Source organism: Scyliorhinus canicula, chromosome 8, assembly GCF_902713615.1.
Source record: "Scyliorhinus canicula chromosome 8, sScyCan1.1, whole genome shotgun sequence".
NCBI lineage: Eukaryota > Metazoa > Chordata > Chondrichthyes > Carcharhiniformes > Scyliorhinidae > Scyliorhinus > Scyliorhinus canicula.
In genome coordinates this window covers 97,173,805-97,192,415 of record NC_052153.1, presented here as the reverse complement: position 1 = coordinate 97,192,415, position 18,611 = coordinate 97,173,805, and the positions used below count along the sequence as shown (strand labels likewise).

The following is an 18,611-nucleotide window of genomic DNA, read 5'->3' as shown; positions in this document are numbered from 1 at the left end:
AAACTTGGCAAAATGTATCTTTTGTTTTGGAAGTTTTATTACCAGCCTGCATTGCATTCAGTAATCTCAGTGAGCCATTCTGGTAGTGCTGAATCCAGCTCAGTTTAAGTGAGATATTGGCATAGTTTGTGAGTTACTACTGTATATCATGCCAAGATTGACTGCAAATGGAGACCAGCTGGCTCGGGCAATAAGGTGCAACAACCACTCTCTGGTTAATGAATTAAGTTTGGCCACAGTTAATGAATTACAACCGGACATCTGAATTAACAGTTTTTATGCCATATTCATTTCAAGAAACTGAGATTCATTGATTCAACTGTATCCACATTTGTAAATGGTGGAACTCAAAGAAGTCATTACTGAGCAGCTAGCTCTCAGATTATAACAATTAGCAACATAATAGTTTTCTATAAGGGTTTAATTTGCTTTGTCAAATCCCATTACAATAAAATGAAGCATGCAGTCTTTTAGCCTGATTGGTGCTGCCCATCATACACATGTCTGATAATTATACAGGGAGGTGCTGAACTGAGGTGGCTGAATTTTCTGCAGAGGAGTGGGAACTCAAACTTCCTCTCAATGCATCTGAATTCAAAAGCTATGTTGCAAATTCGATGACATTAGTTCTAAAGAAAACCTGAGAGATTAAGGTGAAGAACCTACTCTTACAAAGGAAAATGAATGAGGTAGTCCATGTCAGTTTACAGCAGGAGCTGGTAACATCCAGGCTTGGGTTTACAAGGGGCGGATAACCTCTGCACCATATAATGGTAGACAATGGGCATCTACAGTAAGAAAAGGCCTAAACACCTCTCTCTCCCCTTTAACAGTATCAGCGTGTTGCCATCCAGAATAGAGCAGTCTGCTTGATTGGTTCTCTTGCAACTGGTCTCAATTTCCTTCCCTCCACCATGAGCACACTGCAGCTGAGGTACATAAAATCTAGAGCAGTGCATCTCAAACTATCTGATGTGGTGTACCGGCAGTTTTTTTTTTCAATGTGCCAGGGACCGGTGAGCGAAACAAGCCAATCCAGGATTACTGTCTCTTTCTTTTCTGGAAACACTCCAAGTACCGGCAGACGATGGCTCGCGTACCGGCACCGGTACGCGTACCACACTTTGAGAAGCACTGGTCTAGAGGATGCATTGCATCAACTCTGTAAAAGGCTCACTTTGTCAGCACTTGCCAGCTCCTGAGTTCGACCAACAAGAAAGACAAGAACAACAAGATAATGGAAAATACATCAACTACAATTTCCCTGCAAGTCACACACATTGTGACATGGGCATATATTGCTGATCTTTCCCCATTGCTGTGCCAAAGTCCACAGAAGCTCCATCACCATCCTCTTGAGATAACTGGGCCTGGCAATAAGATAACTTACCAGCAGGACTTAAACACCCAGTAATAATAAACTGATAAATTTTAAATTTAAGAAAATTATAATTTTTGATACTAACGGTCTGCATCAGCAAATATGATGTTTGGATTCTTCCCTCCAAGTTCCAGTGTTACTCTCTTTAGATTACTCTTGCCTGCTGCCTCCTGTATTAGTTTACCAACCTGAGTAAAAAATTACAATTAGAATGTGAATACTGTACTCAAATCAATTTCACTTTATAATGCACTATAAATATTTCACATACGGTTAATATTGTTCAAAAGAAAAACACAACAGCCATTTGTTAAAGGAGCAAGATCCCAAAATCAACAATAATTAGAAGACTTAACTAGACCAACCATATAAATATTGTGGGTACAAAGACTCGGATGCAACTCACCTCTTGGTTCCCTAGAGCCTACTCACTATCTACAAGCCAGGAATATGATGGAATACTCTCATTTTACCTGCATGAGTGCAGCTCCAATAGCACTTGAGAAGTACAACACCATCGAGGACAAAGCAGCCTGCTTGACCGGCACCCCATCCACCAGCTTGAACGTTGCTTCCCTCCACTACAGTGACAGCAGTATGTATCATTTACAAAATTCCCTGCAGCAATTCCACCAGCCTCCATCAACAGCACCTTCCAAACCTGTGACCTCTACCACTGAGAAGACAAGTGCAGTCGCACACCACCACACCATCCTGACTTGGAAACATGTTGCCACTCCTTCACTGTCACAGTCACTGGGTTAAAATCCTGGAACTCGCTTCCTAACAGCACTGTGGGTATATCTACACCACATGACTGCATTTGGTTCAAGAAGACGGTTCATCATCGCCTTCTCAAGATGTGAGCACCGAATTGTGGCCTTACCACACTCACATCCCCATGAAAGAAAATAAATTCCCTCATGGGGAATATACTGGTTGCATGGGTCACTAGAGGTCACAGCAAAGCAATTCAATCCTTAAAAATGTTTCTAATTCTGCCCATGTGAAAGTAAAATATGTTTTTATCATAGAATATAATGGTTGCAGCCACAGAAGGAGGCCATTGAGTCCATCATTTCCTGCTGGCTCTCTGAAAAAGGAACTTACCCAGCCTCACTTTCCTGCCTTCTTCCCATAGCCCTGCAAATGTTTTCCCTTCAGGTAACTGTCCAACTCTTTTTTGAAGCCACTATTGAATTCGCACCAATGCACTCTGAGGCAGTGCATTCCAAAATATAATCGCTCACGCACATCACTCTTGCCAATCATTTTTTATCAGTGCCATCTTAATCTCGACCCTTCTGCAAATGGAAACCATTTCTCATTTGTTCAGATCGCTCATGATTTTGAATACCTCTGTCAAAGTTTTCCTTTGCCAAGGAAAAACAGCCCCAGCTTGTCCAATCTATCCACATAACTGAAGTCCCCTTCCCCTGAATTAATTCTCTTGAATCCTAACCCTTTCTGATGCCTTCACATCTTTATCAAACTGTGGCACCCTGAACTGGACTCACTACTCCTGAACCATAATAACTTGCTTGCTTTTATAATCTTGACTATTGACATCACCCAGGATTCTGTATGTTTTATTAACCGCTTTCTCAAACTGTCCTGCCAGTGTCAATGATTCGTTCAAATTTACCCCAAATGTTTCTGCTTCTGCACCCACTTTAGAATTGTACCTCTATTTTCTATTTTAAAAACAGACCTATGGGGACAGGATTTTCCTCCCATTGCACTAAATGCGCTGATAGGTCTGAAGTCAGTATTTGACCTGCTGGCCACAGTGTTGGGTTTTTGTGCTGTATCATCTCCTTCCCATTGTATTATTTATGCAGATTGATGGCAGACGACCTCTCATTCGCCTGTCTTGACATGGATCACTGCTTCTTCACCTTGGGTGCCATATTTCCTTGGGTGCCATATTTAAACAGAAGCTACGCACATCATTCTTAATGCTTGCAGCCCAGAACGGCTTCACTGAAGACCTGGCTCTGAATGCCAACAAGATGACAGGCCCTGGTTCACTGATGCTTTACTAGAATAACTTTTGGACACATTCGAGGCCCACTGCAATGACTTCTATCCCGCTCTGGCTGCAGGAGGTTGAGAATGTGTGGAAGGTGAGGCTGCCCACAACAGTCCACCCAGTGCAAAAAGATGAATAATCTTATCCTTGCCACTATGGTAAGTCAAACATCCCATCACTCACATGTCACACACTCTCACAAGCCAATCACACAATCACATTAATCTCACTCACTGCCAGTTTAAGGGATATCACCACTCTCACACATACTCTCACATCTCCATCTGGCTTCATTTCTGGAGATTGCATCCTCAACCGGTCCATGGCTCCATTCACCACCCACATATAACAGGCATCCTTATCATCTCCCCGGCATGTGTCTTGTTCACACTCTCTATCTGTCTTTATACAGGACAAGGTTGCACACAATCGCAGCGAGAGGTCCCAGACCAGGAATGGAGTGCCAAAACTTAAAGTCCTCTCAGTTCGAGAAATGAGCCATTGAGTCGGCCAGAGAAAATGTGGGCTTTGCCTATGACGAAGGGGAAGGTGATAAACACCTATGTAAGGATCCTGCACCAGCTCATCCCTCAGATAATCATCCTGTGAGCGCATTTTCCTGTTTTAGAGTCACCTGCCATGCACTAATTATCTCTACTTTCTTTCATTGGAACCAAAGCCAAGCGCACAACGCCTCAATCAACCAGGCCTTCAGCTGAAGCCCCAATAACACTTTGGATGAGGCTCCTGAGGACACCACAGCAGGAAGATCCACCAAAGTGCTCACACCCCTCCACCACCTCAGTGGGACCGAGTTCGAGAGCAGGCTTGGGGTCACAAGGTCACAATCTGCTGAACAGAACACAGTCTGGTCTACTGCAGAGAGATCTGAGGTCGTCATCACTGAGTCTGAGTCAGATTACGGGCCTCTGGACAAGGCCCTAAATCAGTGGTGGAGCTGCAGTGACCATCAGGAAGGGTTGTCAGCTGCATTCTTCAGATTTGAGGAGTCCATCCACGATCAGTCTGAGGTGATAGGGCCGTCATTCCAATGCACTGAGGTAAACACTGGCAGGATCGCAGCCGCCATGGAGACATTGGGGAGAACGTGCAGGCTCCGCACAGACCATGACCCAAGCCGGGAATTGTACTTGGGTCTTTGGCTCTGTGAGGCAAATGTGTTAAGGACTGTGCTACCGTGCTGTCACATGCCCTGTACATCCGTGCTTTGGGCGCAAAATCATGGAGGAGGTATTCCTCCATTTTGTTGCTGCCAGCAAGTAAGCAAACAGGGCTGTGAAGAATTAAAGGTGGGTCATTTTGTAATACGGAAGAGAGGGCCAGAGACACAGACCAGGATCTCACAACTGAATCTGCTGGAGAGAGCTGCATCAGGAGAATCTACATCAGGACGAAGCAGTGCTGGTGTGAGCATTATACAGAGCTACAGAGCCTCTGGTGAACAACCTATTAAGAAGAAACTGAATTTGGGAGCAAAGCAGTATAAAGATGATTTCTAGATGTATGTTTGTTAATTGTGCAAATGCAAATCAGGATGCAAAGCCCAGGGTCGGGGGGGGGAGTCTGAGTGCCGGGGAGGATGAGTGCCGGGGGGGGGGGGGGGGGGGGGGGGGAATGTGAGTGCCGAGGAGGGAGTGTGCCGGGGAGAGGGGGTGAGAGTGAGTGACAGGGAGGGGCGGGAGCGTGAATGCCGGGGAAAGGGTGTGCGTTTGAGTGCCGGGGAAGGTGTGTGCTGGGGAGGGGCGGCAGGGTGGATGCCGGAGAGGGGTGTGAGTGCCGAGGAGGGGGGGGGGGTGAGAGTGAGTGCCGGAGAGGGGGTGGGGGAGGGTGAGTGCCGTGGAGGGTGCATACCGGGGAGGGGGGGCAAGAGTGTGTGCCGAGGTGGGGGGGTGAGAGTGAGTGCCCGGGGGGGGGGGGGGGGGGGGGGGGAGGGTGAGTGCCGGGGAGGGTGAGTGCCGGGGAGAGGGGGGAGGGGGGAGGGTGTGTGCCGGGGAGGAAGGGGGGAGGGTGAGTGCTGCAGAGGGGGGGGGAGGGTGAGTGCCGGGGAGGGTGAGTGCCGGGGAGAGGGGGGAGGGGGGAGGGTGTGTGCCGGGGAGGAAGGGGGGGAGGGTGAGTGCTGCGGAAGGGGGGAGGGTGAGTGCCGGGGAGGGTGCATGCCGGAGATGGGTGGTCGAGGGTGAGTGCCGGGGAGGGTGCGTGCTGGGGAGGGCGAGTGCCGGGGAGGGTGCGTGCTGGGGAGGGCGAGTGCCAGGGAGGGGGGTTGGAGTGTGAGTGCCAGGGAGGGGGGTGAGTGTGAGTGCTGGGGAGGGGTGGGGGGGGAGGGTGAGTGCCAGGGAGGGGGGTTGGAGTCTGAGTGCCAGGGAGGGGGGTGAGTGTGAGTGCCGGGGAAGGGGGGAGGGGGGAGGGTGAGTGCCGGTGAGGGGGGGTGGAGTGTGAGTGCCAGGGAGGGGGGTGAGTGTGAGTGACAGGGAGGGGGGTGGAGTGTGAGTGCCGGGGAGGGGGGTGGAGTGTGAGTGCCGGTGAGGGGGGTTGGAGTGTGAGTGCCAAGGAGGGGGGTTGGAGTGTTAGTGCCGGGGAGGGGGGTTGGAGTGTGAGTGCCGGGGAGGGGTGTTGGAGTGTGAGTGCCGGGGAGGGGGTTGGAGTGTGAGTGCCGGGGAGGGGGGTGAGTGTGAGTGCCGGGGAGGGGGGGAGGGGGAGAGTGAGTGCCGGTGAGGGGGGTTGGAGTGTGAGTGCCGGTGAGGGTGGGTGGAATGTGAGTGCCAGGGAGGGGGGTGAGTGTGAGTGCCAGTGAAGGGGGGTGGAGTGTGAGTGCCGGGGAGGAGGATTGGAGTGTGAGTGCCGGGGAGGGGGGTGAGTGTGAGTGCCGGGGGGGGGCGTGAGTGTGAGTGCCGGGGAGGGCGGGGGGGGTGGAGAGTGAGTGCCGGTGAGGGGGGGTGGAGTGTGAGTGCCAGGGAGGGGGGTTGGAGTGTGAGTGCCGGGGAGGGGGGTGAGTGTGAGTGCCGGGGAGGGGTGTGGAGTGAGGGCCAGGGAGAGGGATGGAGTGTGAGTGCCGGGGGGGGGGTGGAGTGTGAGTGCCGGGGAGGGAGTGGGGGGAGGGTGAGTGCCGGGGAGGGGGGGGGTGGAGTGTGAGTGCCGGGGAGGGAGGGGGGGGGAGGGTGATTGCCGGGCAGTGGGGGGGTGGAGTGTGAGTGCCAGGGAGGGGGGTTGGAGTGTGAGTGCCGGGGAGGGGGGGGGGGGGGGGGGAGAGGGTGAGTGCTGGGGAGGGAGCGGGGGGAGGGTGAGTGCCGGGGAGGGGGGGGGGGGAGTTGAGTGCCGGGGATGGTGGGTGTAGTGTGAGTGCCGGGGAGGTAGGGGGGGAGGGTGAGTGCCGGGGAGGGGGGGTGGAGTGTGACTGCCGGGGAGGGGGGTTGGAAGGTGAGTGCCGGGGAGGGAGGGGGGTTGGAGTGTGAGTGCCGGGGAGGGGGGGTGGACTGTGAGTGCCGTGGTGGAGACTGGAGTGTGAGTGCCGGGGAGGGGGGTGACTGCAGGGGAGGGGGCTGAGTGCCGGGGAGGGAGGGGGGTTGAGTGTGAGTGCCGGTGAGGGGGGGTGGAGTGTGAGTGCCGGGGAGGGGAGGTGGAGTGTGAGTGCTGGGGAGGGGGGTGAGTGTGAGTGCCGGGGAGGGGTGGTGGAGTGTGAGTGCCGGGGAGGGGAGTTGGAGTGTGAGTGCCGGGGAGGGGAGGTGGAGTGTGAGTGCTGGGGAGGGGGGTGAGTGTGAGTGCCGGGGAGGGGTGGTGGAGTGTGAGTGCCGGGGAGGGGTGGTGGAGTGTGAGTGCCGGGGAGGTGGGGTGGAGTGTGAGTGCCGGGGATGGGGGTGACTGCAGGGGAGGGGGGTGAGTGCCGGGGAGGGAGGGGGTTGAGTGTGAGTGCCGGTGAGGGGGGTGGAGTGTGAGTGCCGTGGAGGGGGGTGGAGTGTGAGTGCCGGGGATGGGGTGACTGCAGGGGAGGGGGGTGAGTGCCGGGGAGGGAGGGGGTTGAGTGTGAGTGCCGGTGAGGGGGGGTGGAGTGTGAGTGCCGGGGAGGGGGGGTATAGTGTGAGTGCTGGGGGGGGGGGGTGAGTGTGAGTGCCGGGGAGGAGGGGTGGAGTGTGAGTGCCGGGGAGGGGGGGGTGGAGTGTGAGTGCCAGGGAGGGGGGTTGGAGTGTGAGTGCCGGGGAGGGGGGGTGGAGTGTGAGTGCAGGGGAGGGGGGTTGGAGTGTGAGTGCCGGGGAGGAGGGGTGGAGTGTGAGTGCCGGGGAGGGGGGGTGGAGTGTGAGTGCCAGGGAGGGGGGTTGGAGTGTGAGTGCCGGGGAGGGGGGGTGGAGTGTGAGTGCCGGGGAGGGGGGGTGGAGTGTGAGTGCCGGGGAGGGAGGGGGGGGAGGGTGAGTGCCGGGGAGGGGGGTGAGTGTGAGTGCCGGTGAGGGGGGGTGGGAGTGTGAGTGCCAGGGAGGCGGTTGGGTATGAGTATCGGGGAGGGGGGGAGTGTGAGTGCCGGCAAGGGGGTGTGGAGTGTGAGTGCCAGGGTGGGGGGGTGGAGTGTGAGTGCCGGGGAGGGGGCGTGGAGGGTGGTGCCAGGGAGGGGGGGGTTGGAGTGTGAGTGCCGGGGAGGGGGGTTGGAGCATGAGTGCCGGGGAGGGAGGGGGGTTGGAGTGTGAGTGCCGGTGAGGGGGGATGGAGTGTCAGTGCCGGGGAGGGAGGGGGGGGGAGGGTGTGCCAGGGAGGGGGGATGGAGTGTGAGTGCCAGGGAGGGGGGTTGGAGTGTGAGTGTCGGTGAGGGGGGTTGGAGTGTGAGTGCTGGGGATGGGGGTGAGTGTGAGTGCCTGGGAGGGGAGTGAGTGTGAGTGCCGGGGAGGGTTGGTGGAGTGTGAGTGCCGGGGAGGGGGGTGAGTGTGAGTGCCGGGGAGGGGGATTGGAGTGTGAGTGCCGGGGAGGGGGGTGAGTGTGAGTGCCGGGGGGGGGGCGTGAGTGTGAGTGCCGGGGAGGGCGGGGGGGGTGGAGAGTGAGTGCCGGTGAGGGGGGGGTGGAGTGTGAGTGCCAGGGAGGGGGGTTGGAGTGTGAGTGCCGGGGAGGGGGGTGAGTGCGAGTGCCGGGGAGGCGGAAGAGTGTGAGTGCCGGGGAGGGAGGGGGGAGGGTGAGTGCCGGGGAGGGGGGTTGGAGTGTGAGTGCCGGGGAGGGGGTAGAGTGTGAGTGCCGGGGAGGGGTGTGGAGTGAGGGCCAGGGAGAGGGATGGAGTGTGAGTGCCGGGGGGGGGGGGGGGGGGGTGGAGTGTGAGTGCCGGGGAGGGAGTGGGGGGAGGGTGAGTGCCGGGGAGGGGGGGTTGGTGTGTGAGTGCCGGGGAGGGAGGGGGGGAGGGTGATTGCCGGGCAGTGGGGGGGTGGAGTGTGAGTGCCAGGGAGGGGGGTTGGAGTGTGAGTGCCGGGGAGGGGTGGGGGGTGGGGGGAGAGGGTGAGTGCTGGGGAGGGAGCGGGGGGAGGGTGAGTGCCGGGGAGGGGGGGGGGGGGGAGTGGAGTGCCGGGGATGGTGGGTGTAGTGTGAGTGCCGGGGAGGTAGGGGGGGAGGGTGAGTGCCGGGGAGGGGGGGTGGAGTGTGACTGCCGGGGAGGGGGTTTGGAAGGTGAGTGCCGGGGGGGGGGGGGGGGGGGCGGGCGTTGAGTGCCGGGGAGGGAGGGGGGTTGGAGTGTGAGTGCCGGGGAGGGGGGGGTGGACTGTGAGTGCCGTGGTGGAGACTGGAGTGTGAGTGCCGGGGAGGGGGGTGACTGCAGGGGAGGGGGCTGAGTGCCGGGGAGGGAGGGGGTTGAGTGTGAGTGCCGGTGAGGGGGGGTGGAGTGTGAGTGCCGGGGGGGGGGTTGAGTGTGAGTGCTGGGGAGGGGGGTGAGTGTGAGTGCCAGGGAGGGGTGGTGGAGTGTGAGTGCCGGGGAGGGGAGTTGGAGTGTGAGTGCCGGGCAGTGGGGTGGTGGAGTGTGAGTGCCGGGGAGGGGAGGTGGAGTGTGAGTGCTGGGGAGGGGGGTGAGTGTGAGTGCCGGGGAGGGGTGGTGGAGTGTGAGTGCCGGGGAGGGGAGGTGGAGTGTGAGTGCTGGGGAGGGGGGTGAGTGTGAGTGCCGGGGAGGGGTGGTGGAGTGTGAGTGCCGGGGAGGGGTGGTGGAGTGTGAGTGCCGGGGAGGTGGGGTGGAGTGTGAGTGCCGGGGATGGGGGTGACTGCAGGGGAGGGGGGTGAGTGCCGGGGAGGGAGGGGGTTGAGTGTGAGTGCCGGTGAGGGGGGTGGAGTGTGAGTGCCGTGGAGGGGGGTGGAGTGTGAGTGCCGGGGATGGGGTGACTGCAGGGGAGGGGGGTGAGTGCCGGGGAGGGAGGGGGTTGAGTGTGAGTGCCGGTGAGGGGGGGTGGAGTGTGAGTGCCGGGGAGGGGGGGTATAGTGTGAGTGCTGGGGGGGGGGGGGTGAGTGTGAGTGCCGGGGAGGGGGGGTGGAGTGTGAGTGCCGGGGAGGAGGGGTGGAGTGTGAGTGCCGGGGAGGGGGGGTGGAGTGTGAGTGCCAGGGAGGGGGGTTGGAGTGTGAGTGCCGGGGAGGGGGGGTGGAGTGTGAGTGCAGGGGAGGGGGGTTGGAGTGTGAGTGCCGGGGAGGAGGGGTGGAGTGTGAGTGCCGGGGAGGGGGGGGTGGAGTGTGAGTGCCAGGGAGGGGGGTTGGAGTGTGAGTGCCGGGGAGGGGGGGTGGAGTGTGAGTGCCGGGGAGGGGGGGTGGAGTGTGAGTGCCGGGGAGGGAGGGGGGGAGGGTGAGTGCCGGGGAGGGGGGTGAGTGTGAGTGCCGGTGAGGGGGGTGGAGTGTGAGTGCCAGGGAGGCGGTTGGGTATGAGTATCGGGGAGGGGGGGGGAGTGTGAGTGCCGGCGAGGGGGTGTGGAGTGTGAGTGCCAGGGTGGGGGGGTGGAGTGTGAGTGCCGGGGAGGGGGCGTGGAGTGTGAGTTCCAGGGAGGGGGGGGTTGGAGTGTGAGTGCCGGGGAGGGGGGTTGGAGTATGAGTGCCGGGGAGGGAGGGGGGTTGGAGTGCGAGTGCCGGGGAGGGAGGGGGGTGGAGTGTGAGTGCCGGGGAGAGGGGTGAGTGTGAGTGCCGGGGGGGGGGTTGAGTGTGAGTGCCGGGGAGGGGGGGTGGAGTGTGAGTGCCCAGGAGGGGGGTGAGTGTGAGTGCCGGGGAGGGGGGTTGAGTGTGAGTGCCGGGGAGGGGGGGTGGAGTGTGAGTGCCGGAGAGGGGGGTGGAGTGTGAGTGCCGGGGAGGGGGGGGGTCGGGTGTGAGTGCCGGGGTGGTGGGGGGGGGAGGGTGAGTACGGGGGGGGGAGGGTGAGTACGGGGAGGGGGGTGAGTGTGAGTGCCGGGGAGGGGGGGGGGGGTGAGTACGGGGTGGGGGGGGTTGCCTGTCCAGGTGCCTGCTGGCAATAGCAGCGACCATGCAGCCCATGGCACCTGGCTGCATTGGGGGGTATGGGCCATGATGACATATCGTCAATCCCCTACCCCCTGCAGACCGTAAAGTTTGGGCATCACCCAGCGATGTCGGCCGCTGTGGCGGGAGCCGCCCATCCACATGTTCCCCTGGGGGACCTGGAGCAGGAGTGTGCCAGGGAAGTGGAGGCTGCCGTAGAGGAGCATGCCGCAGAGAGGCAGATGGCAGCCGCCCATGCTGGAGTGCCGCCCGCCCGAAAGGACGGGGAGCAGGAGGGGGAGGTGGTGTCACGGCAACGGAGACGGCCAATGAGGCATCGTGTGTATCGACGCTGCACGTCGTACGAGGACCTCGCTGATCGGGCATACAAGGGGCGACTCAGGATGAGCCGGGAAACGGTCGCCCATATCTGCCATCTCATGGCACACCTGGCACCTCGTGGCACTGGAAGAGGACACTCTCTCCCGGTGGCCGTCAAGGTTACGGTGGCCCTGAACTTCTACAAGACGGGGTCATTTCAGTCTCCAAGTGGGGACCTGTCCGGTATCTGATAGGCGTCGGTGCACCGGTGCATCCGTACGGTGACGGACGCACTGTATGACATCACAGACCGCAACATCCAGTTCCCTGTGGACCGGGCCAGCCAGAATGCCCGAACAGTGGGTTTCACTGCCGTGGCCAGGATGCCCATGGTCCAGTGGGCGATCGATGGGATGCATGTCGCTGTGTGGCCACCAGCTGATAACAGGGCCGTGTTCACAAATAGGGGGCAGACATACCCCATGGACATTCAGGTGGTCTGTGACCACCGTGTGAGTGACAGGGAGGGGGGATGGAGTGTGAGTGCCGGGGAGGGGTGGGCGAGGGCGAGTGCCGGGGAGGGTGCGTGCTGGGGAGGGTGCGTACGGGTGAGGGGGGGTGGAGTGTGAGTGCCGGGGAGGGGGTGGAGTGTGAGTGCCGGGGAGGGGGGGTGGAGTGAGTGCCAGGGAGGGGGGTTGGAGTGTGAGTGCCGGGGAGGGGGGCTGGAGTGTGAGTGCCGGGGGGGGGGGGGGGGGAGGGTGAGTGTCGGGGAGGGGGGGTGGAGTGTGAGTGCCGGGGAGGGGGGCTGGAGTGTGAGTGCCGGGGAGGGGGGGAGGGTGAGTGCCGGTGAGGGGGGGTGGAGTGTGAGTGCCGGGGAGGGAGGGTGGAGTGTGAGTGCCGGGGAGGGAGGGTGGAGTGTGAGTGCCGGGGAAGGAGGGGGGGGGAGGGTGAGTGCCGGGGAGGGGGGGTGGAGTGTGAGTGCCGGGGAGGGAGGGAGGGGGGGTTGAGTGCCGGGGAGGGGGGTTGGAGTGTGAGTGCCAGGGATGGGGGGTGGGGTGTGAGTACCGGGGAGGGATGGGGGAGGGTGAGTACAGGGGAGGGGGGTGGTCTGTGACCACCGCATGAGGATCCTGCACATCTGCGCCCGGTACCCAGGCAGTGTACATGACTCGTTCGCATTGGCGCAATTGATCATCCCCGCAATGTTCGAGGGACGCCACCCCCAGCTGAGGGGCTGGTTGCTGGGCGACAAGGGTTACCCGTTGCGGTCATGGCTGATGACGCCTATATGAAGGCCACAGACTGACGCGGAGAACCGCTACACCACTACACCAATGCCCATGCAGCGACCAGGGGTGTGATAGAGATGTGCTTTGGGCTGCTGAAGATGCGCTTCAGTGCCTGGATCGCTCTGGAGGGGCCTCCAGTATCCATCGCATCGGGTCGGCCGCATCGTTCTGGTCTGCTGCGTCCTGCACAACATAGCCCGGCAGATGGGCAATGTGCTGGAGGCAGAGGAGCAACACGACGAAGGGCAGGCCTCCCCAGATGAGGAGGATGGGGCAACGTACAGGACAGACGGGCTGGACATGGACGGGAGGCTACCCACTGTTACCTGCTGGGCCTGCCTGCAGCACACGGGATGGGGTTGATAGACACCCGGTTCACAGACTAGGGGGGTGTGGGAATTGCCGGGTATGGGCACAGACAGCACAGTATGGCACATGCCTACCACCTGCACCCCACCCACCCACCAGTCTACCACCATCACCCCACCCACCCACCACCAACCACCCTTGCCCCACCCGCATGCACACCACCCCTCCATTGCACATCCACCGTTGCAGCACAACGGGCTGGGCTCACATGGTCGCCAGTGGAAGCCTGTCAATTGCATGCCATGGAGGTTGATGACAACCTGCTCTGCGATGAACTCCGGGCTCGACATCGTTAGACAATGTCTGACCCATGGCCACAGTACCACCCTCCATCTGGACCGTCCCTGCATGCGGCCTTGACACTGCAGCGCACGGTCCCGTCGTCTGCCCGGGGGAATGGCGGGGGCAACCCGGGGGTGGGGGGGACACACTCGCCTGACGCCGCGTCCTATCACCCCTCACACACACATTGGCACTCACCGCACACCACACACATCGGAAAGAGCACAGAGGCAGCTTCTGTAGGTGTGAAAGTGATGGCTAGTCCGGTTAAGTTTTTAGTACAGTTAAATGTGGTTAGTACAGTTAAGTTTCTGATCAATGGTAACTCCCAGGATGTTGATTGTGGGGTTTCAGCGATCGTAATGTCATTGGATGTCAAGGGGTAATGGTTAGATCTTTTCTTGTTGGAGATGGCCATTGCCTGGCACTTGTGTGGTGCAAATATTACTTGCCACTTGTCAGCCAAAGCCTGGGTATTGTCCAGGTCTTGCGGCATTTGAACATGAACTATTTCAGTGTCTGAGGAGTCGCGAATGGTGCTGAACATTGTGCAGCCATCAGTGAACTCCCCCACTTCTGGCCTTATGGTGAAAGGAAGATCATCATGAAGCAGCTGAAGATGGTTGGGCCTACGACACTATCCTGAGGAACTCCTGCAGTGATATCCTGGAGCTGAGCTGATTGACCTCAACCACCACAGCCATCTTCCTTTGTGCCAGGTATGATTGAGAGTTTTCCCCTGATTGATTCCAGTTTTGTTAGGATTCCCTGATGCCACACTGGGTCAAATGCTGCCTTGATGTCAAAGGCAGTCACTCTTACCTCACATCTGGCATTCAGCACTTTTGTCCATGTTTGAACCAAGGCTGTAATGAGGTCAGGAGCTGAGTGATCCCGGTAGAACTCAAACTGAGTGCCTGTTAGCAGGTATTGCTGTGTGGAGGCATCGGTGATACTATCTTTCGCTCATTTGCCGATAAGACATGCACACCCTTCGTCTTGTTTTGTGCCCACGCACGATGTCCCCATGAGCTTGGTCCTCTGTGCCCGGCAGGGCCACGCGGGCTCTTGGTCTTGAGGATATTGCTTCTCCATTTGGTGATCCATGTGCCTCTGTCACAATCTTGCCCTCCTTCTCTCTCTTTTTTAAAAATAAATTTAGAGTACCCAATTCATTTTTTCCAATTGAGGGGCAATTTAGCATGGCCAATCTACCTACCCTGCACATCTTTGGGTTGTGGGTGTGAAACCCATGCCAGCACAGGGAAAATGTGCAAACTCCACACAGACAGTGACCCAGAGCCAGGATTGCCCTCCTTCTCTCTTGCCTGTAAGCAATAATGCAGGCAGAGCTGAATCCAGGATTCATCTACCTGATGGTCTCCTCCCAGTACTATCAGTGAGAAACGGACATGAGTCAGCTTTGTCTCCAAAGATCTAGGGCGGGATTCTCCATCCGCTAATGCCAAAATCGTGAAAGCGATTGAACGGAGAATCGGTTTTGATGCTGAAATCATGGCATGTGCATATCATTAACAGGCCTGACCCGGTATTCTCTGGGGCCTCTGCGCTTCTCCACTGGATGGTATTACCGACGGGTGAGGTTCACTTGTGCTTTTAAAAATGGAGAAACAGGCGCCATGATTAGGGAGAGAGTGAGGTAGAATACAGAGAGGCGCGACCATGGGCTGCCGGTCCTGACACTGGCTGGGCTGGCTAGGAGGTGGGGGCCTCCGTCTAGGCTGGATGGTGGGGGGGGTGGGGGTGGGTGTGCTGGGGGGATGGGTTGTGGGGCTGTTCGACCAGGTTGGGCATGGGGATATGCACCTTGCTAACATGTCCTTCATCCCCTGCAAACAATGGACATTGCAATTACAATTCAACCAGCAATGGTGGCCTTCCCCCTTCTTGCCGCAGCCTTGGGTGCTGCACTGCCACCGCAGGAGCTGTAGTTGCTCAAGGAGGAGGAAGCAGCAGCAATGGAGCGTGCCCCAGTGGAACTGGCGCAGCCACTAAGGATTGGGATCCAGCAGGCCAACAGGTTGAGAAGGAGGAGGAGGTGCCAAGAAGGTGCGAATGAGGCCTCATGTATACTAGCAACGCCTGTCATTCGAGGACTTGCCGGACCGGGCATGCCGTCAAGGACTCTGGCTGAGCAGGGGGACCATATGCCATATCTGCCAGATCAAGGCTCACTTGGCACTGCGGGGGAATGGGGGAGGACAACCGCTCCCAGTGGCCGTCAAGGTGACGGTCACCCTGAACATCTACGCCACGGAGTCCTCCAGGCACCGAGTGGGGATCTGTCTGGAATCTCACATCACTCAATGCATGTGAGATGCAGCACTCGGGTGCCAAAAGGCGGCCCTGCACGGCCGTCGCAGGTCCGCGCATGCACGCGACAGTCATCCCGCGCCGGCCCATGCACGTGTTTGCCATCTCTGCGCCGGTGCCGAGCAACATGTCGGGGACCTAACGGCGAAGGAGGTATGCCCCCTCCATTTTGTGGGTGCCCCCGATCGGAAGCCCCCCCACCAGGTCCGACCTCACGCCGCGTGGTACCAAATTGGAACCATGCTGGCGGGACTCGGTGGGAGTTCGACCAGTCGCCCGCGGAGAATCGCTGTGGGGGTCTTTCAGCGGCCCCCAACCAGCGCCTCAGCGACCGTGCAGGTGCAATTGCCGCCGATTCTACAGTCGCCAGAGAATCGCGGCGTGGCGGGAACTTCCCACGCCCCCCGCCGATATTCCGACCTGCCGCGGGCTCGGAGAATCCCACCCATGGTCTATGACAGGTTAACAACAGAAAAGCTAAAGGATCCCCAATAGATATGGGTTACATTGGAAGATCTAGAATCAGATTCAACTAATGCATTCGGCAGCTAGAATTCATATTATTTTGACAACAGCCTGCAAGATCCATAGAGCAGTTCATCAGCAGATGCTGCGAAAAGGGTATATACTGTGATTTATCAAATGCAGGCAGAATTGTTGAGTTGGTGGCCGCAAATATCCCTATACAAGCTTTCCAGAAATAGCTGCTAGACAAGCCCAAAATGTATAGCATCAGAGAACTAAAGGAAGAATGTAAGTATAAAGTGATCCTCGCAGGTCGACAAAGCTTACTGGTCCTAAGTACACAATTATTGATGCGCTCGCTAAAACACCCAAGTCTATCAAGGCATGTGGAAAGTGTAGCCTTCTGCATGTGCCAAGGAAATGTCCAGCTTTTCATCAATTCTGCAAGACATGTGGCAGAATGGGCCATGTGTTGCATTTTGGAGGTGGGTATTAAGGAGCATGGAGGTTTAAAACAACAGAGTTTTATTTACAGTGTGTTATCTCTTGCATAGCTGTTCTTCTTTCTCTGTTCCCCGTGCTTGCACTTAAGGCGCCACTTCCAGTGAATGCATTAATACAATGTTCTATGTTCTATGAACAGAGTTTCACAAACTAATACAAATTAATGCAATACATAATATTTCCTCCCTCCCTTAAATTGAACATTCCCCAACAGGTTCAAAGCAAGTTCAACATGAACAACAGTCAATAAGTCAGATGGTCTGGAGCTCGTCCTTCTCAGAATGGTTGACTGCGAACGTCTGCCGTCTTCTTCATACTGCTGGTAAATCTGGTATTTCCGTCTTTGCACTAACATCACTGGTGTTTGATTTAACCTGCGTTGACATAGGAACTAGTGGCTGTCCCTGTGTCTGATCAGAAGGTGAGATTTTGCTTTCATCAAACACCTGTTCACGTTGACGTTGCAGCAAAGGTCAAATCATGAGTTGCAGGATTGAAGCTGGATTTTCCGCAGACCCCAATTCCATTCTTCAAGCCACCAACTGGTCTGCATGTCTCCTTCCAATAACATCATCCATGGTCTGGATAGTATAAGAGACAGGTCCAGTCTGTGCAAGGATTGTGGCAGGAACCTATTCCTCCTCCCGTGGAGTAATTCGTAGTCAAAACCTCTTGCCCTTTGTGGAAAACTCTATGCTTTGTTTTGCTTTCCTGCCATTTCATTTGTATTTGCTGTTGCTGTTCTATGATCTCTTTAGTTTTCAGAGGTTTCAACAGATGAATCATGAAACATGCCTTTTCATCATTAACGCAGGTCATAGATTGTGTGGTATTCCTATACACCTGTAGGAACTTTGCAAGACGTTTGATCAGCAAACCTTGTTCCCTGGTTGCTCTCAAGGTATGTTTCATAGTTTGTATGAAACACTCTGTTCGTCCACTAGTTGCAGGATGGTATGGTGAGAACTTAATATGTTGAATAAAATGTTTTTGTTAAGAACTTTTTGAATCCTTGTGATACAAATTGTGGTTCGTTGTCACTTATCAATTGTTCAGGGAACCCAGAGTGACTAAACACTTCTAGTTTCTCAATAGTCTCCTCTGATGAGGTAGATTTTATTACAGCAACCTCTGGCCATTTGGTTTGAGCATCGAACATTACCGAGAACACAGGTCCTGCAAAAACATGCACGCATTGCCAAGCTTCTTCAGATCATTCCGATGGATGCAGCGGTGCTAAGGGTGGTGGGTTTCTTACTTTGCACAGGAAGAACATATTCTAGCTTTCTCTTCAATTACTGCATCAGTCCAGGCCATCATAAATAACCTCATTGGCAGCCCGGTGGCGCAGTGGGTAGCACTGCAGTCTCACGGCGCCAAGGTCCCAGATTCGATCCCGGCTCTGGGTCACTCCCCGTGTTTGCATGGGTTTCGCCCCCACAACCCAAAGATGTGCAGGGTAGGTGGATTGACCACACTAAATTGCCCCTTAATTGGAAAAATGAATTGTGTACTCTAAATTTAAAATAAAAATAAGTTCTCATTATTTTCTTCATGTGTATGACTCTGCAATGGCCCTCATATAGCTTCTCTAACACCCTGTTTCCTCAATGGTGATGGAATAATCACTCTGAGCCCCCATAGAAGACACCCTGACAGGAGTGACAACTCCACTCTCCAGTAGTAGAGCTTCATGTTAGGTGCTGATTCCAAGGTCTTCCCTCATAATACCATATCCATCATGTCCAAGAGTATCTGGTCGCTCCGTGTGTGTTTAGAAGTTGATGGTGTGTTGTCTACTTGTTTAAAGTAGAACATATTTCCATTTGAGCGGTCTGACGAACTACCTGGCAGTGGTAATCTTGAAAGTAGCACTACCAGGTAAACTTGACTGTCAGTACTTGGTAAGTATGTGCAGACAAAAGCAATGCCTATCTTCACAAGTTTGAGAGGTAAAAGCAATAGGTCTTTCTTCAACCAATGGTATGATGTGCAAAATCGCCAATCTGTGGGACATTGCAAGCTAACTGTAAGAGTAACGTATGATCGAAGTGCATGAGAACTTCAGATTTAAGTAACACTGCTTTAACTTGCACAAAAGCATTATTGCATTGATCTGACCACTTCCACTTCTTGTTCTGGCACAAGAGGTTATATAATGGTTTCAGAATTGTCACCAAGTTTGGGACAAATC

At 56.5% G+C, this 18,611-nt stretch overlaps 1 protein-coding gene across 5 annotated transcripts in view; it reads right to left on the bottom strand.

The window, feature by feature from the left end:
- Positions 1 to 18,611, bottom strand: part of LOC119970402 (retinal dehydrogenase 1-like) — a 177,140-nt gene that overhangs the window by 32,013 nt on the left and 126,516 nt on the right. For all 5 annotated transcript variants that reach the window (XM_038804964.1, XM_038804963.1, XM_038804965.1 and 2 more), the window contains one exon: positions 1,467 to 1,569. In XM_038804964.1, coding sequence (XP_038660892.1) covers positions 1,467 to 1,569 — 103 coding nt within the window. The remainder of the gene's footprint in view (positions 1 to 1,466; positions 1,570 to 18,611) is intronic.